General features: G+C 39.2%; 1 protein-coding gene across 1 annotated transcript in view; it reads right to left on the reverse strand.

Moving 5' to 3' along the window:
- Positions 1 to 1,727: 1,727 nt before the first annotated feature.
- LOC136871249 (pro-neuregulin-2, membrane-bound isoform) overlaps positions 1,728 to 24,662 on the reverse strand; it is a 198,264-nt gene continuing 175,329 nt past the window's right edge. Inside the window, exons 5-6 of the mRNA XM_067144968.2 lie at positions 21,871 to 22,030; positions 1,728 to 2,099 (exon numbers count right to left, since the gene is read on the reverse strand). Coding sequence (XP_067001069.1) covers positions 2,066 to 2,099; positions 21,871 to 22,030 — 194 coding nt within the window. The 3' untranslated portion in view covers positions 1,728 to 2,065. The remainder of the gene's footprint in view (positions 2,100 to 21,870; positions 22,031 to 24,662) is intronic.

The raw sequence follows: 24,662 nt of genomic DNA on the forward strand, positions 1-24,662 counted from the left end.
ATATAAACAATATAGAATATATATATAGCATACATTCGATGTAGAATGGGAACCTATGACGTAGAAAACATATATTTTTACACCTCTTCCATTTCATGATATTCTTTCTGCAAAAAATATACAACAATTGACACTTTGTTATTACACTCACAGATCCAAGGAACTAAATACTCACATCATAGACTAAATGTATGATCAACTTCGAAAAGCATTTTAAATGCAAGCAACTAAATAGTAAACTGTTTAAGAGGTTCTAAGTGAGTTTTCCATTGATTTTTAAAACTATTAAGAGTATAATACTTTTTCACATATATAAACTGTCTGCAGATCTGGTATTGAGTAAGACAGTATTTTCCAGTCACAACAACCTACCTTCAGAACAGGTATCTTAGAAAATAGAACAATGATTTTAAGGATAGTTTATCCTTATACTAACTGCTATGGAACACTACACTTATCACTAAATGGCTGCCACTGCTTCATTATAATACTTATGCGAAAATACTTAACAAAGTTTCTTCAAGTATTCAGTAGAATGAATAATTTGCCAGAATTCAATATCATATAAGATTTTAAAACATCGTATTGAGATGAGTTCAAATGAGGCATCACATACTCAGTTTTCACTATATCGCGGTATACTCAACAGATTACATTACAGAACAAATTAGAATGTGAAAATGGTTTGATTGTTACATTTAATACGATGACTTACATTTGAAACAAGAACCAAACCATGTACCCATAGACGTAGATGCTAATTTGAACAACTTGTACTAGATTTAGTTGTTAGAAAATACACTATATATGTCTCACGCAAACTAGAAATGCCATTTTGTGGGTGTAAGATAACGAAGAAGAGAAAGCTATTGAGAATTATATTATATAGTGATTGTATGATCATTATCTTCTGAACATAAATAGATGTTATGATTAGTCTTTGGTATGTTTTAATAAGTTATTCTAGCGTTACGTAGACTTACGGAGGATACCGAATTCGAAATAGATTGTATTGTGTTTATTAGTTTAGTCGTTAATCTAAGAAACATGGAAGCTACAATGGCCAATCTTCTCAAGTGTTAAACATATAATTAACTACTATACATTTAGCAACCCCTGAGAACTATACAAAAATCACTCCCTTTTCTCGGTGTTAAGCAGCCTGACTTGCAGGTCCATAATGCATTTACATCAGAGTGGAATTGCAGTTTTATCATAAGATTCCTTTCAGGTTTCATTTGATTGGTTTATGCCAAGTTAAAATATATGAAATGCTCATTTTTTTACATTTCCAAGATGTAGAAATACAATTCCGAAATGTTTATTTCATAAAAGAGGAAAGATGAATGGGATATTTGGAAAATATACTGTTCAAAGATATGATAACGAAGAAATAAATGATTTAATTGCCTAAAGAAGACGAATTTCTCTCAGGAATTCAAGCATGTCCATAAGATATTTAACAAGCATACAAAACGTATTTATTATCCGAAAATCTGAAATATGCAAATTGGTCACCATTCCTCCTTTAATTTTCATAATATTGAAATATTACTTTTAATTTGAACACGTTATTAAATGCATTTGATGGACCAGAATTTTTATTTAAAAGTCCAATGAGAGCAGTGACGCTAAATTGTTTCTACTGCTATACAATAATAAAATCATTGTTTAACAATTTAGAAAAGTGGAATGACATAAGATTAGCCACCGTTCCTCATTTTATTCATCTCTCTCTCTCTTTCTACCTTCATCTTTAAAAAATTAAATACATAAATACAAAGAAAATCGCTTTTATAACCAGCAGAATTCACAACCCATTTGGTACCTCTTCAATATTATTAACTAAGCTTAAAAGTTTCTTTTTACCAATCTTTCCACGTTTATGACGTCCTCATGCTTTTTATATACAAACTCAATTTCGCATGTTAACACGTGCTCTCTTGCCTTCTCGTTGGATTTTTCCGGCATCGTGGTAGTAGCAGATGACGCGTTGGGTTGCGTTGCGTTGCGCTGTTGTTTTGTCGCCCTCCCTCCACGTTACGCCAGCTGAGGTCTAGCCCATCTAGTACTCGTCGTTCTTGGAGGATGTTCCGGAACTGTAACAAGTGCGATAGAACAAGTTGGGCAAATCCTATGATTAATTTAATCAGCCATTGATGTTCAAAATTAAAGAAAACAACAACATAGAACATTAAGTAACATTAAGGGTAAGTGAAGGGAAATTGGTATGCCATATGTTTCATATGTTAAAACAGACGAATTCATGCCCCTATATTTTCTAAAACTTCTCTGTTTCTGGCATATATTTTACAGATATCGTCAGTGAAGATAGGTTGATGTAAAGGAAGTGCGAGTTCGGCTTGTCCTTTCGAATCCGTACACACGTTGAGGTTTCTTAAGCTGGTCGTCCGCTAGAACCGTATTGATCTGAGTAAGTGATCATCTTACTGCGGCCGAATATGGCCCACTGATCCCACGGCAGGTGAAGGTGTTAGCACGCATAGTTTGCATACGACCTTCTCGGCCGAAAGCGACCGAACACGGCTTGAAATGGGATCAAATCTGGAACATTTCTTGATTATTTTTTCAACATACACAGAGTATGTTTATTGTATAAAAGATCAAGTCACTCAGTGATCATATAGAACAGCTTCACAACAGACTTTTAAAAGAAGTTTTCGAAAATGTTTAATAGAAGAATATGTTTTAACATATTGTAGACACGGATTTTTATTTTAAGTACACTCTATTTATCCTTTCTTACCCAACTCTTAAACCACCCCTCCTTTCCTCTTTCAATATCAAATAGTAATAGTTCATTAAAGTTTTTTAAAGTTCCATGGGAAAAAAAAGATTTTTAACGTGCTGACTATTCATGTATTATCATCTAAGGTTTTTGGACACAGCTGAAGATGGCCACTAAGTGGTCGAAACATGTACTGTGATTGTTAATGTCTTTATAATTAGGCGGTAATTTAATCTAATAAGTTGATTTAACTCATCGATACGGTCATGAAATGGACAGCTTGCAATACACAGAGAACCTAAACATTTTCCCTGTTTCTCATTTATATTTCATGTAGGCAATTGACTTCTGATAGACTAATTATTTTGTTTAATATGAGACTGATGTAGAAGACAGTAGAAGACAGGTGGTCTAATGTTCTAAGGGGAAGGAGATTGCAGGCTAAAGGCTCTATTCAGGATCAGAATTCAGGACAGGTGTCTGTGCGAAATCGGTACGAGTCACTCCAGGTAGAACAACAGAGGGAAGATGAGGGACAGGGAACTGTTGCTGAGATGTGTGGAAGTAGGAGGAAGGGAAAAGGTAGGAAAGGGAAATGTAGAGTACAGGATAGGAAAAGACAGGTGGAACAGGGTCATGGGAAGGGGAAAAGGGAGGAGGAAGTAGCTTCTGCAGCTATCAGGAAAGATAGGACTGACCAGGAGGGGAGGGGATCAAATGAGGTGGGTAGGGTTGAGGCTCTGGTCATGGGGGATTCCATCGTTAGACACGTGGGGAAAGTGTGTGGAGGAAAGGGAACCAGGGTAGAATGTTATCCAGGAATTAGGTTGAGGCAGATGTTGAGGAAAGTAGAAGAGAGGGAGGAGGGGAAGGAGAAGGTGGTAGTGTTTCACGTTTGTACCAAACGCGTAAGGCAAGCTGATATAAGTACCAACATAGTTGGAGATGTGTGGGATCTGGTAAATGCAGCACGGGTGAAGTTTAAGAAAGCGGAGATTGTTATTAGTGGAATACTGTGTAGGAGGGATACTGACTGGAGGGTGATTGGGGATTTAAATGAGACTATGGAGTGGGTATGTGGGAAACTGGGAGTGAAATTTCTAGATCCTAATGGGTGGGTAGGAGATAGGGACCTGCGCTCGGATGGCCTTCATTTAAACCGCAGTGGTACGTACAAGTTAGGAAATTTGTTTGGAAGGGTTATAGGGAGGTACATTCAGGGAAACGGGATGGCCTATGGAGCGGTGATAAGGGAACAGGGAACTGGAAATCAAGTAGGGATGCCATAAAATTGTTAGTGTTGAGCTGTAGAAGTATTGTAAAGAAAGGAATAGAATTAAGTAATTTAATAGATATATATTTACCAGATACTATAATAGGAGTTGAATCATGGCTGAGAAATGATATAATGGATGCAGAAATTTTCTCAAGGCACTGGAGTGTGTATCGTAGAGATAGAATAGGAATGATGGGAGGGGGAGTGTTCATTCTGGTGAAAGAAGAATTTGTAAGCTACGAAAAAGTTAAAGATGAGACACATGAAATTCTAGGTGTAAGGCTCATTTCTAAGGATAATATGAAACTTGATATATTTGGAGTGTACAGATCGGGAAAGGGTAGCACTGACGCGGATTCGGAATTATTTGATAGGATAGTCAGCTATGTGGGAAACGACATGGAAAGAAATGTGATTGTAGCGGGAGATCTGAATTTGCCAGATGTCAATTGGGAAGGAAATGCGAACGACAGGAAGCATGACCAACAAATGGCAAATAAGTTAATATGGGAAGGACAGCTGATTCAGAAAGTGATGGAACCAACCAGAGGGAAAAATATCCTGGATGTGGTGCTGATAAAACCAGATGAACTCTATAGGGAAACTGAAGTAATAGATAGTATTAGTGATCATGAAGCTGTTTTTGTGGTAGTTAAAAATAAATGTGATAGAAAGGAAGGTCTTAAAAGTAGGACTGTTAGGCAGTACCATATGGCTGATAAAGCAGGCATGAGGCAGTTTCTAAAAAGTAACTATGATCGGTGGAAAACGGTAAATAGAAATGTAAACAGACTCTGGGATGGGTTTAAAGAAATTGTTGAGGAATGCGAAAACAGGTTTGTACCTTTAAGGGTGGTAAGGAATGGTAAAGACCCACCTTAATATAATAGAGAAATAAAGAGACTAAGAAGGAGGTGCAGACTGGAAAGAAATAGAGTTAGAAATGGCTGTGGAAGTAAGGAGAAATTGAAGGAACTTACTAGAAAATTGAATCTAGCAAAGAAGGCAGCTAAGGATAACACGATGGCAAGCATAATTGGTAGTCATACAAATTTTAGTGAAAAATGGAAGGGTATGTATAGGTATTTTAAGGCAGAAACAGGTTCCAAGAAGGACATTCCAGAAATAATTAATGAACAAGGGGAGTGTGTATGTGGGAATCTTCAAAAGGCAGAAGTATTCAGTCAGCAGTATGTAAAGATTGTTAGTTACAAGGATGATGTCGAGATAGAGGAGGAGACTAAGGCCAAAGAAGTAATAAAATTTACATATGATAACAATGACATTTACAATAAGCTACAAAAGTTGAAAACTAGAAAAGCGGCTGGAATTGATCAGATTTTTGGGGATATACTAAAGACAATGGGTTGGGATATAGTACCATATCTGAAGTACTTATTTGATTATTGTTTTGTCGGAGGAGCTATACCAGATGGATGGAGGAAAGGGTGATAGACATAAAGCTGAAAATTACAGGCCAGTAAGTTTGACATGCATTGTATGTAAGCTTTGGGAAGGCATTCTTTCTGATTATATTAGACATGTTTGTGAAATTAATAACTGGTTCGATAGAAGGCAATTCGGTTTTAGGAAAGGTTATTCCACTGAAGCTCAACTTGTAGGATTCCAGCAAGATATAGCAGATATCTTGGATTCTGGAGGTCAAATGGACTGTATCGCGACTGACCTGTCTAAAGCATTTGATAGGGTGGATCATGGGAGACTACTGGCAAAAATAAGTGCAATTGGACTAGACAAAAGAGTGACTGAATGGGTTGCTATATTTCTAGAAAACAGATCTCAGAGAATTAGAGTAGGTGAAGTTTTATCTGACCCTGTAATAATTAAGAGGGGAATTCCTCAAGGCAGTATTATCGGACCTTTATGTTTTCTTATATATATAAATTATATGAGTAAAGGAGTGGAATCGGAGGTAAGGATTTTTGCAGATGATGTTATTCTCTATAGAGTGATAAATAAGTTAGAAGATTGTGAGCAACTGCAACGTGACCTCGAAAATGTTGTGAGATGGACAGCAGGCAATGGTATGTTGATAAACGGGGTTAAAAGTCAGGTTGTGAGTTTCACAAATAGGAAAAGTCCTCTCAGTTTTAATTACTGCGTTGATGGGGTGAAAGTTCCTTTTGGGGATCATTGTAAGTATCTAGGTGTTAATATAAGGAAAGATCTTCATTGGGGTAATCACATAAATGGGATTGTAAATAAAGGGTACAGATCTCTGCACATGGTTATGAGGGTGTTTAGGGGTTGTAGTAAGGATGTAAAGGAGAGTGCATATAAGTCTCTGGTAAGACCCCAACTAGAGTATGGTTCCAGTGTATGGGACCCTCACCAGGATTACCTGATTCAAGAACTGGAAAAAATCCAAAGAAAAGCAGCTCGATTTGTTTTGGGTGATTTCCGACAAAAGAGTAGCGTTACAAAAATGTTGCAAAGTTTGGGCTGGGAAGATTTGGGAGAAAGGAGACGAGCTGCTCGATTAAATGGTATGTTCGAGCTGTCAGAGGAGAGATGGCGTGGGAGGACGTCAGTAGACGAATAAGTTTGAGTGGTGTCTTTAAAAGTAGGAAATATCACAATATGAAGATAAAGTTGGAATTCAAGAGGACAAACTGGGGCAAATATTCATTTATAGGAAGAGGAGTTAGGGATTGGAATAACTTACCAAGGGAGATGTTCAATAAATTTCCAATTTCTTTGAAATCATTTAGGAAAAGGCTAGGAAAGCAACAGATAGAGAATCTGCCACCTGGGCGACTGCCCTAAATGCAGATCGGTATTGATTGATTGATTGATTGTTTGATTGATCGAGAGCCTCCGTGGTTCAGGCGGCAGCGTGCCGGCCTCTCACCGCTGGATTCCATGGTTCAAATTCCGGTCACTTCATGTGAGATTTGTGCTGAACAAAGCGGAGGCAGGAGAGGTTTTACTTCGCGTACTCCGGCTTTCCCTGTCAGTTTTCATTCCATCAAAAATTTCAAATATAATTGAATTTCATCTGTCAGTCATTAATCATTGCCGCAGAGGAGTGCGACAGGCTTCGGCAGCTGGCACAATTCCTATCCTCGCCGCTAGATGGGGTCCCGGTCAAATGACTGGAAACAAACTGAGGATTTTCATGGGACTGATCCAATACTCCTTTCCTTTTCAGTCTTCGTATTATAAAGTACGGATTTTAGGAAGTATAAATAACCATTTATATTGTAAAACAACCACTTCACTTGGCGAAAGATGTAATACTAATGCAGCGGCAGTATACAGGATGTATCTAAATTATGCCGACAAAAATTCATGGATGCTCTTCGTATTATGTAAATCGGATTGGTGGAGAAAATTTTTCTTTTCCAGAAAAGGAAGATACTTTCTTACTTCCGGGCACGCGTTTCATATTGACGAACTCGCCGTATTTGCTGTCCCAGAGTGGAAAGCGCTGCCCGCTGCTGTGCTTCAGGGAAGGGAGGGGAAGTGGAGTGTATGATAGACAGATAGAGAAATAATGCTCTGCGCGAATGCACAAGTATTTTCGTTCGACTCGTGCAAGCAGTGTCCACAGTTTGTTTATTAAACATCCGTAATTGCACACATAGTAATCAAGACACACTTGTCAGTCAAGGAATATACCCGATAATATCTCTCGTCTCGTCTGTTGATCTCAGTAACGTTCTTTGTTATTTAACATGCGCGAAGATGCATTTTAATCGCCTCTGATTAATTCTTCTGGCCCGGGGAATGGGTGTTTGTGCTTGTCCCAACACTTTCCTCTTCATATTCAGACAGCACACTATACTACCAACCACCACGGAAACACGCAATAGTGATTACATTCCAGGGTTGGCGTCAGGAAGGGCATCCGTCCGTAAAACAGGGCCAGATCCACATGTGCGACACAGTTCGCATCCGCAGCCCCACGGATGTGATAAAAGTGGTAGAAAAAGAAGAAAAAAAGAAAATTGTAGAAGGAATGAAATGCTGAACGAAAGAAATAATACGCCCAATGGTTTGATTACAGTAAATCTGTGAGATACTCCGCCCTTCTACTTCAATCATGACGCAACAAGTAAAATCCATGGGAGTTAAATCGGCTGAGCGCGGAGGCCATTTAACTTGCCCACCACGGCCTATCTGTCTCCCTGGATAATGATAATTTAAGTGTTAAGTGACACGGTGAGTGAAATGTGGTGGAGCTCCACTATGACATAGTCACATTCGTTGCCGAATAACCTGAGGAACATCTTCGAATAATCCAGGCAATGATTCTGCTAAGAAACGGTAGCAGTCCTCACCGTTGAGGCGAGGAGGAAGGATATACGACCCAAATAGTCACCAGCAATGCCTACACAAATACTGATACTAAACCGATGATGAAATGAGCGCACTACTGGGTTTTCTTCCGCCCTCCTTCACGCAGTCGCCTGCCAATGGACATGAAGGTTGAGTGATGACGATGGCGGCGATTAGGATGCCGATCGCCATAAATCAGTGCGGCTTCTCTCCCGTTGCCATTTGCTGCGCCATAGGCTAGATGCATGTCAGCCATTTCTTCATTGGGGTAGGCCGAAACGGAGCCATTCTCACCAATTTATACCGCAAACGTAGTAGCCAATATCGACAGAAAAAATGGTACTGCCTACCAGGGTGGAAAGGCGACTGCGCTAAGCGAACGAGAGATATGTGCATTCGCACCGGGCATTAACTCTGTCTCCGTCTATCATACTCACCGCTTCCCCTCCCTTCCCTTCACTGCTCTGAAGCAAAAGAGCGGGCAGTGATTTGCGCTCTAGCAGAGCAAATACGGAGAGTTCGTCAATTTGAATCGCGCGACCGAAAGTAACAAATTAACCACATTTTTTCGAAACGGAAAATTTTCTCTGCCACTCTGACTGCACCATGGTTCTTTACATAACACAAAGGGCATCCCTGATTTTTTTTTGTCTGTGTAATTAAGATATATCCTGTATGTGTCGGATATAATTCAGCTACAGTGGACAAGGCTTATCGGACCATCGGTCGTAGGTTGGGTGACCACTTACTCCATTGAACAACCATCGTTAAATGAAATAACCACAGGCAATCATGCTGTATGCTCTAGGTTGCTCGCTTTCAGTCGCATCCGGCTTCCAGTGCCAGATTGCCGGTTCCTCAGAGTCACAGGGTTACCCACTTTTGATAATTCAGTTGTCCAGTTGTATGGGGCACGATGAGTTGGGATACAAATTAAACAGTGATTGAAGAATACCTTGAAAAGCGAGTTCATGGAATCACAATCATAAAGGCAACAGGAAGAAGGTGAACGCATGGGAAGAAATAGTTTTGAAGGTGAAGTTATGTTCATTAAAGGAAATCAAAAGTAAAGTGAAAAAAAGAATTTTGATATTATGGCATAGAATAATATCAAAATTCTTAAGTAAAAGTCAAATGGTGCAAAATATAACGCAAGAATCAAGGCCAACAACTATATTTTTAGATATATTTCACTAATACATTGGCCATACTACTTGACACTTTAGGTGTTAAAAACGTTTGAAGTAAACAATAAGCATTTCAGTTAATAGACATTTGTGTTTCACACAAAACATAAACATCGCATATTGAAACTTGTAATTTGCGCAAGAAGGAACTGACACTTAATAATTGGACTTATAAGCCATCCATATATAGCATATTTAAATATCATTTTAAATATTTAGCGTTATGTAAAGGCAAATTGTTACAATATTTCATTATAAAACAACGCAAGAACTAAGGCAAACAAATATTTTAGACTCTAATGTATTAATAATTACACTTTAAAATATCTTAGTGTGTTTATGTGAAATTTTATAGTAGTCAACACACATTTATGGTCTACCTAAAGCATTGTTATACTCCAACATTTTAATGTAAAAATGTAATAAGATATTTTATTGACGTTAACACGCAAATTTTATTCATCACATTTTACTGATAGCTTATCACTATAACTTCACGATCATAAACAAATTTATCTCAAATAAGATTACACATTTATAGAATGGGGCTTAATTCAGCAGAATAAGCAAAATACCTATGATAAATGCTTAATAAGCTTAAAGACGAATTCTTTCAGCCACAATTGCATGTATATAAATAAGACAAAGTTTGTAATTTTATCACAATGCTTGTAATTTTGTAAGTTTTTTAAGAAAAGTTTTTTTATTGAAAGTATAAAATAGTATGTCATGAAGGTCCTTAAGAGGCATAAGATAAAAATGTAAATATGATTCTGATATAGCTGAGGATGACCTATAGAGGGTCGAAACCGGTCCTAGATATGTAATATTTTAATGTAAATAAATGTATTGATTAGGTGGAATTTTTCTTTCCTTTCGTGACAATTGGTAAATATCAATACGGAAAAATGAAGTTCATAAATCAAGACAACACACATTAGCCGTGCTGTACATTTGGTGCAGTGGATAGTGTTTTAGGTTAGCTTGCAGGAGGTTGAGGGGGTCGATCCTGGGTTGAGGCGTATGTTTTTTATTTCGTAAATGTAGTCCAGATGGTATGGTATCTGGCATCTTAATCGTCAACAGCGATTGCAGCGGGTCCTCTAGAAACCATTTGCACTTACATACTACGATCCTAGAAATGGACGAACATTCGTTTTCATTGGTCAGCTTTGAAAGACGCCCTTTCCACTTCGTGGACGTCAATTTATTCGCACCACTTCATCTACTAGATGCGTTACAACGTGTTCAGCGTTACTAAATTTTGTAAATGTAGGATACATGTGACCTAAGAAACGGTGTCTTACTGTATTACAGTATGTAATGTCCGATGGAAATTAGCAAATAAAAATGCCCTTCACCACAGGATCGAATCCTCGACCTCCTGCATGCTAACCCAAAACTCTATCCACTGCACCAACCGTACAGCACGACTAATATGTGCTGACAGAGGTAGTTACCCTACATGTGGTTACAGTGTTGCCAGATTGCCACTCTTCAACGTTCTTTTTCTGCCGGATATACTCGCAGGACGAACTTTTGTGAGAGACATTTTTTATTGCTGGCATGTGAGGAGTCGCGCTGCGACTCCCGAGTGCGCGAATTTCGCTTCATCCTGTATATCATGCTATAGCATAATATAACAAACTGCGATGTGTTAGAGGCCGCTGGTCACTTGCTGGATCCATCTCTACCCTGAATATAAATAATGCACACTGCTTCATAATTAGAGGCATGATTTCTTCGCATTAATTTATGTTCGATTTCGCGAAAAGGGAACAGTATTTCGCGAAATAGGGCTGACCCCATCGTTTCATTTTAATCCTTTCTTAAAGTTATTCATTAAATGTTTAATTCGTGAGATTGATGAATTATTTATGTGAAAGATACCTAAATAAAGAGAACCAAAATTGATAATCATTCGTAGTTCCTTATTAGAACCATAATAAAGGACTAATCAAGATTTCAATCAAATTACCCTTTCACCCTACATGACCATAGCTTTATGGGATTTTATAGAATATTAATACGAAGAGATATTTCTGCCAAAATGTGAAATTCTTATTCTATCTTCTGTTTACCTTCACACATGTGATATTGGAATACGTACAATTTCAAGATCGTTATTTTACATGAAGTTCGCTGCATTTTCGCACTTATCGCAAAATAAGTAAATTTCGCTTTAACTGGTCTTGTCGCTTTAATTCGCGAAAACAAAATCACTAGTTTCTTAACCAGAATCATATGATTCGTTAAGATATTTCAAAATTGCTTCAGAATTTTTTTGTCGCGCTTATTGTTAATTCTTAATGTACTGAGACACGGACGTGCCACAAAGCGCAAAATGAGTACAAAATTTAAGTGCAATAACTTTACAGAGTAAACGTTGTGCTTCTAAAGGATAATGTAGTAATACAATTTTCGGTGCTCATTAGTTCTCATTTACTAAAATTTCTTTCGGCAGAAGCATGGATTGCTAAATTTTGGCGAGTTCGACATGTTATTTTCTTTAGGGTTATCAGGTGTTCTGAATTGTAAGGGGTGTCTCGTATTTGAAGTTCGAAGAGCATTTCCCTATTTATTTATTTATTTATTTATTTATTTATTTATTTATTTAATTTCATGTTTAGCTTATAGCTTTTAGTGTAGGGACTGTCTGAGAACATGTTCGGGTCGCCTGGTGACGTCAATGGGCGACCTAAGCGTCTGAGTATGAGATGATGATGAAATGAAATGGCGTATGGCATTTAGGGCGGAGAGTGTCCGAGGACAAGTTCGGTTCGCCAGATGCAGGTTTTTCGGTTTGACCCCAGTAGGCGACCTGCGTGTCGTGATGAGGATGAAATGATTATGAAGATGACACACATACCCAGCCCCCGGGCCAGCGAAATTCACCAATTATGGTTAAAATTCCCGACCCTGCCGGGAATCGATCCCGGGACCCCTGTGACCAAAGGCTAGCACGCTAACCATTTAGGCATGGAGCAGGACATTACTGTCGGATTTTTTATTAGGGACACTCGAGTTTAGGCTTTAATTACAAACGAACCAATAGGCCTATTGCAATGCGAGTTATACCAATATTTTCCTTGTTTAATTCTACATTAGCGTATATAAGACACATTGTTTTCGACGTTCATTAAATATTTTTTATTTGTGGTTGTAATAAATATTGCCCGGGTTTTTGGCTTCTTCTCTAGGAAGCGCTCACTTACGAATATATACAAGGAAAACTACTAGTCTGATGGTAATGAAATTTTTATATGTTATAACCACATGTATTTGTAGTGTAATACTCAAGTTACAATTTTTTTCAACCACCCCGAAAAAAGTTCTTATTATTTTTCTAAAGCAACTCTTTCTCAGCCCAGGATAAACGTATAACAGCAAACATGGGCTTGTTTTGAAGCACTCAGTCATGGTTATCAGAAACTACAATAACTGTAACCGTGCAGTTTGGTGCCGAATTTATGAAGAGTAATATTGAAAAGAGGTTTTGTGTACGCCGGACCGTGCGATTAACAACAGGCCGGCTGGTGAAAACGGGTGCAGTGTTGCCGCGTTCAGTAGTAACCACGCGCGCAACGAACACAGCTTTTCGTGACGCGCTGATTTGAATGAGCAGTATGCAAACGGAATGCGGCAGAGGAGTGTTCACAGCTGTCTGCGGCCTGGTCATTCCAACTCAGAAACTTTGGATTGTTAGATCGGCAGCATAGTATTGTTCCTTAAAGGTGAGGAAATGTGTGGTTTTTCATTTGATCGAGTATTCCATACGATAGAATTGCTTTTAAGCACGACATTCTTACTGACGTCGTTGTGATGACCTATGTTAATTTCAGTTGAGCCAGCTCCGTGGTGTAGGGGTAGCTTGCCTGCCTCTTACCCTGAGGGCCCGGGTTCGATTCCCAGCCAGGTCAGGGATTTTTACCTAGACCTGAGGGCTGGTTTGAGGTCCACTCAGCCTACGTGATTAGAATTGAGGAGCTATCTGACGGTGAGATAGCGGCCCCGGTCTAGAAAGCCAACAATAATGGCCGAGAGGATTCGTCGTGCCGACCACACGACACCTCGTAATCTGTAGGCTTTCGGGCTGAGCAGCTGTCGCTTGGTAGGCCAAGGTCTTTCAAGGGCTGTAATGCCATGGGCGGAGGCGGGTAATTTCAATTGGGAAAACCACTAGGATAGTCTTTCTGAGGATGTAAAAAGACAGGTGGAGAGTGTATGCCATTATAATGAAAATTCCCCAACTTGATTTTAACCGATGGTAGGCAGGAGACCCTACAATAAATTACAATGAAAATTCCCTAACCAATCTTCACGTGAGAAAAGACGTTTCGTAACTTCCCCATCGCGTTTCTGTGGTAACGGTAAGAGTTATGCAATTTAATACAATCTTACTCACAACGTGTACACTACCTAACCTAGAATTCTGTATACATGTAGAATTCCGTAGCGAAGTACGGGTACATCAGCTAGTAAATTAATAAAATCATACCTCAAATTTATCAGTTAATTTCTGTGTCAGTTTAACAGGCTGTCCTTCAATCGCTGTTTAGGGCCACAGTTTGTTTAATTGGAAAGGTGTGGCCATCGAGCTCTAAGTTGAATCGTCTTCACCAGATACAGAAAGCTATGACGGTAACGTCATACAGAATCCTTTGAGCTTCGTGTTGAGGTGGCTGTCTGTCACAGAAAATTAATGAATTTTAAGTTGATGAGAAATACATTCTAGTGGTGAGGAGATCCTGTATGAGCGAGATAAATGACGAGGGGTCTCGTAACCTGTTAACTACATTTATTGTGGAATGGAAAATGAACAATACGAAATAGCTTAATGTGCTGGGTGCACCTTTATGTCAATTTGCCGACGTCGGTGATGGGAGTCATTACTATTTTGGGAGGAAGCACAGTTGCAAATATCCTACCTTAAAACCAACCCGTTCCCACGTTGATGGTATCCCCTTCCTGTCGTAGAGACAACTAAAAAGGGCCCAAGGGGCTTTTAACTTGAGAGCGTTGGTTAGGTCCTTGGCTGAGTCCTGGCATTGCTTCCACTTACTTGTGCCAGACTCCTCACTTTCATCTGACTTATCCGACCTTTCATGGTCAATACTTGTTCTTTTCCGACCCCGACGGTATTAGGTTTCCGAGGCCTAGGGAGTCTTTCATCTTCACGCCCTTCGTGGTCCTTGTCTTTCCTTGGCCGTCACCTTCATTTTTCTAAATGTCGGACCCCTTCCATTCTTTCCCTCTGATTAGTGTTAATAGAGGATGGTTGCCCAGTTGTACTTCCTCTTAAAACAATAATAATCACCACCACCACCCTAACCACCTTAACACTAATCAGAGGAAGAAAGAAAGAAGATCAATCCTTTGAAGAATGAACAATAGTATTTGGTTTTCGAACCTGATTCTTCGTTGGTCACACAACCTGCGAATTTGTAGGAAGGGACCTTGTCTGTCTATATAAAAGCATTTTCATGTCTATCATTTTTGAAATTTTGTACCCTATTTTCCTTTTTATCTCAGACTAGCTGAAGTACCCGGCTTTATCGGGTGTGATTAACAGCTTTGAATATTTTGTTGTACACTACTTCTAATATTGTCTCTTCTTTTTTTTTTTGCTAGGGGCTTTACGTCGCACCGACACAGATAGGTCTTCTGGCGACGATGGGATAGGAAAGGCCTAGGAGTTGGAAGGAAGCGGCCGTGGCCTTAATTAAGGTACAGCCCCAGCATTTGCCTGGTGTGAAAATGGGAAACCACGGAAAACCATTTTCAGGGCTGCCGATAGTGGGATTCGAACCTACTATCTCCCGGATGCAAGCTCACAGCCGTGCGCCTCTACACGCACGGCCAACTCGCCCGGTGTCTCTTCTTCTATATAAATAAAATCGTAACGACCGTATGTCTCTTCATTGACTATTTTGGCGAAATTTCCGTACAGTTATCCGTTTCAGGTGTAATAATGACCATCCGCATAATTTTTAGCTTTGGTGTCTGTTTGTCTGTTTGTTTGTTTGTCCTTCTATAACTTGAAAACTACTGGATATATTTCCACCAAACTTCATATTTAGAATTCACCTGTCCTTGGGTAGGTTTTAGGGTAAATATTGTTTCTAAATCCCTGAACTGACTGGGGGGTTTATACGAAACCGAAACTGTGATTTTGCACTCCCTCAAAATATATACAACCAAACTAAATGGTAATCTACTTGCCTTAACGAAAATTAATTTCAAAACTTTTTTCTCATGTGCATCATTTCGATAACAGGATTAATAAGGGAAATATCATTAACGGACCGTTTTTCGGTACAAGTTCCACTGGACTTAACGCAAGAGTGGGTACGTGTAAAGCGCATTTCTTATAACATGAAAACTACTGAAGATATTCGAACTAAACTTTATGTTTAGCATCCACCTGTCCAAGGGTAGGTTTCTTTGGTGTCTTTGTTTGTTTGTCTGTTTGTCTGTCTTTCTATAACTTGAAACTTCTGGATATATTTCCACCAAATTTCATATTTAGAATCCACCTGTCCTTGGGTAGGTTTTAGGGCAAATCTTGTTTGAAATAAATCTTTCTACCCTCAGGAAGAAACTTCTCTTTCTATTCTCCAACTGTCGTCGTTGCCGTTCAGTGGCGGTTTGAAACAATTGAAAGATTAAAAGTTTGTTAAAACCTCCGTGGCTCAGGCGGCAATGCTCCGGCCTCTCACCGCTGGGTTCCATGGCTCAAAAGTCCGGTCACTATATGTGAGATTTGTGCTGGACAAAGCGGAGGCGGGACAGGTTTTTCTTCGGGTGTTTCAGTTTCCCTGTCATTTTTCATTCCAGAAATGCTCTCCAATATAATTTCATTTCATTTCATCTGTCAGTCATTGAAGATTTCCCCAGAGGAGTGCGACAGGCTTCGGCAGCTGGCACAATACATATCCTCGCCGCTAGATGGGGACATCATTCATTCCATTCCTAAGCCGGTCGGATGACTGAAAACAGGAAGTGGATTTTCAATACTTGTTTAAGGAATATATTGGTCATGTACTGCATAATCGTCTGGGTTAGTCTTGAAGGAGAAAAGAGTTGGGTCCTCGAGCTCGTGGTGGGAAAAGGGCTGGAGTCAACTTAGCAGCGTGCATCATTGTAAGTATCTAGGTGTTAATATAAGGAAAGATCTTCATTGGGGTAATCACATAAATGAAATTGTAAATAAAGGGTACAGATCTCTGCACATCATTATGAGGGTGCTTAGGGGTTGCAATAAGGATGTAAAAGAGAAGGCTTGTAAGTCTCTGGTAAGACCCCAACTAGAGTATGGTTCCAGTGTATGGGACCCTCACCAGGATTACCTGATCCAAGAACTGGAAAAAATCCAAAGAAAAGCAGCTCGATTTGTTCTGGGTAATTTCCGACAAAAGAGCAGCGTTACAAAAATGTTGCAAAGTTTGGGCTGCGAAGAATTGAGAGAAAGAAGACGAGCTGCTCGACTAAGTGGTATGTTCCGAGGTGTCAGTGGAGAGATGGCGTGGAATGACATTAGTAGACGAATAAGTTTGAGTGGCGTCTTTAGAAGTAGGAAAGATCACAATATGAAGATAAAGTTGGAATTCAAGAGGACAAATTGGGGCAAATACTCGTTTATAGGAAGGGGATTTAGGGATTGGAATAACTTAACCAAGGGAGATGTTCAATAAATTTCCAATTTCTTTGAAATCATTTAAGAAAAGGCAGGGAATCTGCCACCTGGGCGACTGCCCTACATGCAGATTAGTATTGATTGATTGACTGATTAAAATGTACGTGGTGTGTTGAAATATAAGGTACGGTAGTCAGCGTTAACCGCAAGTTTCTAAACCTTATAATTATGACAAGTTGGTTATGATCGGTGGAACGATGCAGAATTGTATCGAGGACAAAAACAAAACAAAAACAAAAACAAAAACAAAAACAAAAACAAAACAAAACAAAACAAAACAAAACAAAACAAAACAAAACAAAACAAAACAAAACAAAACAAAACAAAACAAAACAAAACAAAACAAAACAAAACAAAACAAAACAAAAACACATAACAAACAATTTCCAAATAGCCATTAATATTTGAATATATATCCAGTTACATTTTTGTCTGTTTCTTACATCATCACGTACAAACGAATGAGCATAATCCTATGAAACTCAACATTTAAGTTGAGAAGAAAAGGGGATTTGACAAAGTGTATAAAATATTTAATTACTACTGGATGGAGTGGCGGTTCTAAATAAATAAATAAATAAATAAATAAATAAATAACGGCCTACGGCTCAGTAGTCAGACAGTCCCTCTTCGAGGCGTTAACACAACTGGATAAGAAGACTTTGAATATTGTGAAGGCTACTCTAACGAACACCATGTCCATAGTCAAATTCAGAGGGGTATTATCAAAAAGCTTCGAGATCAAAACAGGTGTTAGACAAGAGGTGGTTTGTCCCCCATCCTATTTAACTGTCTGCTGGAGAAGGTCATTCGGGTATGGACGAACACACTAGCTAACAACTCTGGATTAAAAATCGGCTACAAAAAAGACAAGTTAACAGTCACTTGCTTAGCCTTCGCAGATGACCTCACACTCTTAGCTTGAAGGAAGAATCTACGTACCAGCTATCCTTCCTCGAACGCATAGCAGCTAAAGTAGGGCTGAAGATCGCTGTCAACAAAACAGAATTTCTGAACAAGATCAGAGAAGCATCCAACTTCATTTATTTGGGGGACAAAATAATACACAAGTCCAACTCATTCAAATATCTTGGAGAATGGATAACCCCAAATGTTAATCAGGACCTTGCAATGAAGAGTAGATGCACTAAATTAGAAATAGCTTATCATCCTTGTAAGAACATATACAAGTCTAAATCCCTCTCCTACCGGGCGAGTTGGCCGTGCGCGTAGAGGCGCGCGGCTGTGAGCTTGCATCCGGGAGATAGTAGGTTCGAATCCCACTATCGGCAGCCCTGAAGATGGTTTTCCGTGGTTTCCCAGTTTCACACCAGGCAAATGCTGGGGCTGTACCTTAATTAAGGCCACGGCCGCTTCCTTCCAACTCCTAGGCCTTTCCTATCCCATCGTCGCCATAAGACCTATCTGTGTCGGTGCGACGTAAAGCCCATGGCAAAAAAGAAATCCCTCTCCTTGAATCTTAGACACTACAACACCGTAGTAAGGCCATCTGTACTATACGCCTCAGAATGCCTAAACATGACACGGAAAGGACAACTCAGAAAACTGGAACTGAAAGAGCGAAAGATCCTCAGAAGGATTATGGGTCCCATTAAAGAAGGAGATGGGTACAGAATCAGGCACAACAAGGAACTGTACAGTAAAATAGAGAGCATTACAACAGCTATGAGAAAGAGAAGACTATGTTCTGTGGTCACATAGTCAGGATGGACAGCCAGAACTCACTTCAAGGATCATCAACACTGTATCTAGAGGGAAAGCAACAAATGCCAAATCGACAAATTTAGTTCGGAAACACCTACAATACCTAAACATTGATCACATTGACATTTACAACCGAGATAAGTTCAGAAAGTTAATCAAGACATCTGAATCTCTCCAGTCACTAACAGCTAAATCACTGCGTCCAGGAATAGGAGTGAAATAGACTCAAGAATGAAAAGACATCCATAGCGCTAGAATGAAGGAATACTGGGCTAAGAGGAAGAAAAAAGCTCACCAGAGTTAAGAACCACGTGGTCCATCGTAGGCCTAAACGAAGAAGAAGTAGAAGAAGAAATAAATTAAATACATAATCCACTGTCCAGAAGAATTAGCGGAACATATTTTTGAACGCCTGGTATGTTACGATACTTTTGACACAATTGGTACCAGTGGCCTTATTGCACAGACCAAGATCGTGTGTATGCACAGCAGGTAACATGTGGGTCTCCATAGCCTTAGTTCTGCAGTGCAGTGCCAGGAGATCCCTCAAAACAAAGTGAATACCCGTGTGACTGTGTCGTAGCGAGCTAAACTGAATGAAGTTATCATTTGCGGAGTTCGTGTACTTTCGAGCATCTACAATGTGATATAACAACGACTACAAACTCACTAAATAAAATACGTCGAAGGAAAATGTTTGAACGATAAACTTTTACAGAATTATAAAACGATGTACAAAGAACGCTGACATACCAACGAAGGGCATTATGGTCATATAAAAAACATAAAAGAGTCTCAAAACAATTTTAGGATACAATAAAACAAAAGGAAACACTGTTAACACTACATAATCAAGCATAAGATAATATTGTAATAATCACCAAATTATCTACTAAACTTTTGCAATGCTTCGGAAGGGGCGGGAGGGGGGGGGGGGGGAGGATATCTTCAGCTACCTGATTAACGCACTGCTTTCTGAAGCAGGTGGTTCTTTTATCATGTTATCCAATATGAAACTTTAGGTCCACACTAATAATGTTATAATGTGAAGCCTATTTCATAATTTTGTCCGAAATTGAACAAAATAAATAGCCTCTCCGTAATGTCTGTGATGTACCCAAAAGTTCCAAAAAATTACTGATGATGATGATGATGATGATGATGATGATGATGTTGATTGTGCTTGTTGTTTAAATGGGCCTAACGTCGAAGGTCATCGGCCCTGCAACGAAATTAACCTACAAATATTTTTCTCCCACGGGCTAGTTCTTGTTAGGATCACGACTACTTAGACATTCATAACCGATGACCTAGTGATATTCACTTGGGTTGTTGTCTGAACCATCGTTCCATATTCTAGTTTGATGAAGCTTTTAACGCTGTCCTATTTTCAGCTAACCGTTTCACCTGGATATAGAGTATATGCTAACTACTGCAGTCTTCATTCGAATATACCCTCATCTGTATCTTATATTAATTTATTTTATATACCCTCATCTGCATCTTATATTAATTAATTTTATTATCTTCCTTCTATTGCTCATACTCAAAATCATTTTGTCCCTCACTGATCAAAGTCTGAACGTCTTAAGACTGTGTCCTATCAAACTCTCTCTTCTGGCTAGATTTAGCCATACTATTCTCTCCTTATCATCGTGAGTTTTTACATCCTTGTTCGTTGAAAATTTCAACGGTGATCATCTACGAATTAGTGCAGCATTTCTGTCGATGAATAAATGTTATGAATCATAGAGTGATATACTGCCCATTGAAAATATTCCAAACAGAAGTGTGTAATGGGGTAAACATAAATCTATTTCTTCCTTAAATTTTGTGGACAACTGGGGATTACGGACAGAAATTATATATCTATTCACTGTTCTTATTTTACCGTCAGTTTATGAACATTGTCATGAATTGGGAAGCATCCTCATCTTAGGCGAGGGCATTTGATGAAAATAAAGTTTCCAAACAGATAGTAAACATATTCATCCTACATTTGTTGAAGCATTTGGTCAGTTTACTGATAGAGGATTGGAAAACGAATGAATTGTAGTTGCACCGAAATGAGGAAATTCCATAGTGTAAAGCGGTGCTGTGAAGGGTCTGGTAAAAAAAAACAAGATGGCATTAATGTTTCAAATAAATATAAAAATAAAAGTTTTGAGATGTAGGATTCTTTTTGTAACACCAGCCTTCCTGTACAAATATTGAGGACTGAACGATAAAAACTTAAAAGTTATCCCCATAAGATTCGATAAGTTATTTCAATTGCAAAATTACGTGAGACAATTCTGGTTGTACGGAATTTGCTTTTGGAGGGCGTGTCCGAGCGTATGAAGACGGGCATTATCGTGCAAAATGATATATTTATAAAGCATTTCAGGTCTCTTGAACATTAGACAACCGGGCGAGTTGGCCGTGCTGTTAGGAGCTTGTAGCTATGAGCTCGCATCCGGGAGATAGTGGGTTCGAATCCCACTGTCGGCAGCCCTGAAGATGGTTTTCCGTGGTTTTCCATTTTCACACCAGGCAAATGCTGGGGCTGTACCTCACTTACGGCCACGGCTGCTTCCTTGCCACTCCTAGCCCTCACCCGTCCTATAGTCGCCATAAGACCTAACTGTGTCGGTGCGACGTAAAGCAAATACCAAAAAAAGAAAAAAAAGCAACGTTAGACAACCATGGTAGTGTTTTTGTACCAAACAGCTGGTACAGTCTGACCAAACTGATCCTCCTTATCCCAGTAACGTTCTGGACGACATATGATTACCTCACTTTCCCTTTATTCTTGATGATATTATTACATGGTACATTTACGATCAACATGAGGTGTGAATATAAAAATGTCATGTCCATTAGAATTATTATCACAGAATCAAGCAGGCTATTTTACTTAACATTTCCTTACATTAAGTTATTATAAATCTCTCACCTGTCACTTATATTCGGTATGTCGGGGCCACCCCGCCAGCTGGCTCGGCCTCCGGCTCTGGGTCGCGGACTTGAATCTCGCTGGGGCAAACAGAGTCCTCCGGGGTGGCGGCGCCTGTGTTCCACCGCATCGCCACTGCTACTGCACTTTCTTCTGCGTTCTGATGCGAAACGTGACATTAAGCATAACGCTACGTAACGCATTAAAGCTCTAGCCTGTTGTATAAACCAAATAGTGAAACAAAATTAGCTGATTTATTGTAAAATATGCCACTATCAAACAAAATACCTGAAGCCTTAAGGAAATTATTGCCATACACCCTCCGAATCTTCGGTCCGATAAAATCTTGATCTTTCCACCCACTCGAAACTTTAGATTTTACTGGGGATATGATATTTAGATGTATTCTAAAGAGCGTCAAATTAGACAATTTTTGCCAATGAACCCATATCGAGACATGTTCCAGTATTAAACTAAGTCCCTTGATACTACAATATTTTGTACGTTGTACACATATCTTTTGTGTTATGAATGTTAATAAGGCGTTTTAACCCCTTTCCTACTCAGATGATAAAACAAGATACACTGGATTGAGGTAAATGCCGTTCAGCACCTTAAATTTATTTACTGCGACATTTCTCCTTTTATTTTCCCTTTGCCAATTCTTAAGACACTTAAGATAGGAAGGGCTCTGGCTAGGTAGAGAAGGAAGAAGAATTTCTGGTAGAAGAAAATGGGTTGAGTAACCGCTATAGCACGCCAGCAACAGGGTTTACCGTAAAAACATTATTAGAAGCCAGTGTACAAACGAATTGCAGGGGAATGAATTTGGGAAAGACCACACTAAATTTTGCTTTATTTGTATGTATAGTCCATGTTTGCCGGCCTCGTGGTCTAGCGGTAGCATGCCTGCCTATTACCCGGAGGCCCCGGGTTCGATTCCCGGCCAGGTTAGGGATCTTTACCTGGATCTGAGGGCTGGTTCGAGGTCCACTCTGCCTACATGTTTAGAAATGAGGAGCTATCTGACGGTGAGATAGCAACCTCGGTCTAGAAAGCCAAGAAAAATGGCCGAGAGGATTCTTCGTGCTGATCGCAAAACATGTCGTTATCTGCAGGCCTTCGGGCTGAGCAGCGGTCGCTTGGTAGGCGAAGGTCCTTCAGGGCTGTGGTGCCATGGGGTTAGGTCTTCTTATAGTCCATGTTTATTGCTAATTTAAGAACCGAACGAGTTGGTCGTGCGGTTAGGGGCGCGCAGACGTGAACTTGCATTCGGGAGATAGCGGGTTCGAATCCCACCGTCGGCAGCCCTGAATATGGTTTTCTGTGGTTTCCCATTTTCACACCAGGAAAATGCTGGGACTGTACATTAATTAAGGCCACGGCTGCTAGCTTCCCAGTCCTAGCCCTTTCCTATCCTTCCATCGCCGAAAATCTTCGATGTGTTAGTGCGACGTTAAACGAATAGAAAAAAAATACTTAAGAAGTCAACAAATAATGGAAATATCTCTGGAATAGAAACTTAGATTGTGATTTGACTTTTAATCTTATAATTCTTCATTAAACTTCATGAACTACTTAAACAATTAACGTTTGTTGTATTTTTACCCGTGATAATATCAATTAACCTAATATTTATTATATTCTATTATGATAATAATGAGTCAGTTTCTAACTATTTAAAGAAAAGAGGTATACAACTAAATGAGACCACAGCACTGGTTGCATATAGAGGATTGTGGCGACGTTTAGTAAATTCACGGAGGCTTGCAGACTGAACGCTGAACGGCATAACGGTCTATAATAATGATGAAATGAAATGGCGTATGGCTTTTAATGCCGGGAGTGTCCGAAGACATGTGCCGCTCGCCAGGTGCAGGTCTTTTCATGTATGTATGTATTTATGTAAGTATGTATGTGAGTAATATGATTAATGTAGTTTACAAATACTGGGAAATTCAAATTAAATGGAGGCTTGATGTTATGGAAGAAACTTTACTCTTTCCAAAAATATTCTTCATCTGAAAGTTTTACGAAAGTGATTATGTTGTAAATTTCGTTTTATATATGTGACTTAACTTGGAGATATGTTACTAGATTTGCACTGAAGGTAGGGAATTTACCAATATTGTACAACGTTTATGTTATTTAACACCTAGGAAGAAGAATAAACTCCGAAGAATGTGTCTGGATATGAGTTCAGTGACAAAATTCAGTCCATTTCATAATTTGTTTCTTTCGTCTCGCACTACAATTCCAGGCAATTACTGTCTATATTTCTATATTTACCGTTATACTGAGAGGAAAGATGATCGTCTGATACTAAAGATTAAAAGTCTCTTAGAAATTCCACCACGAGAGTTTTCAAGATAACAGTGTAACATCCTCTAGATATTTGCCTTGTCTTGTTTGTGTTAAGGGCAACAACGTGTTTCCAACAAGAATGGTGGTGAATGGATCCATTAAGGTATCTCTTACTGTGGACAGGTTTACGGTAAACCGGACGTCGTAAGTCATCGCCAATTACTTGGTAAACACGGGACAAGGAACAAATTTGCTGTACTTCATGTTTCCCATAACATTCTCTTGCAAGCAGTTCAATTTCCTGATAACAGTGAACTTTTGTGCCTCATGATTTTTAATATACGTCAAGCTTATTCGAAACTTAATTTGGCCGAATAATTGTTCAATCGAACAGTCCTTTCAAAACGAAAATTAATTAACTGCGCGATTATATTTTTTTAAATTTGAGCCTCCCTGGCTCAGACGGCAGCGCGCCGGCCTCTCACCGC

Source organism: Anabrus simplex, chromosome 1 (genome assembly GCF_040414725.1).
Source record: "Anabrus simplex isolate iqAnaSimp1 chromosome 1, ASM4041472v1, whole genome shotgun sequence".
NCBI classification, from domain to species: Eukaryota; Metazoa; Arthropoda; class Insecta; order Orthoptera; family Tettigoniidae; genus Anabrus; species Anabrus simplex.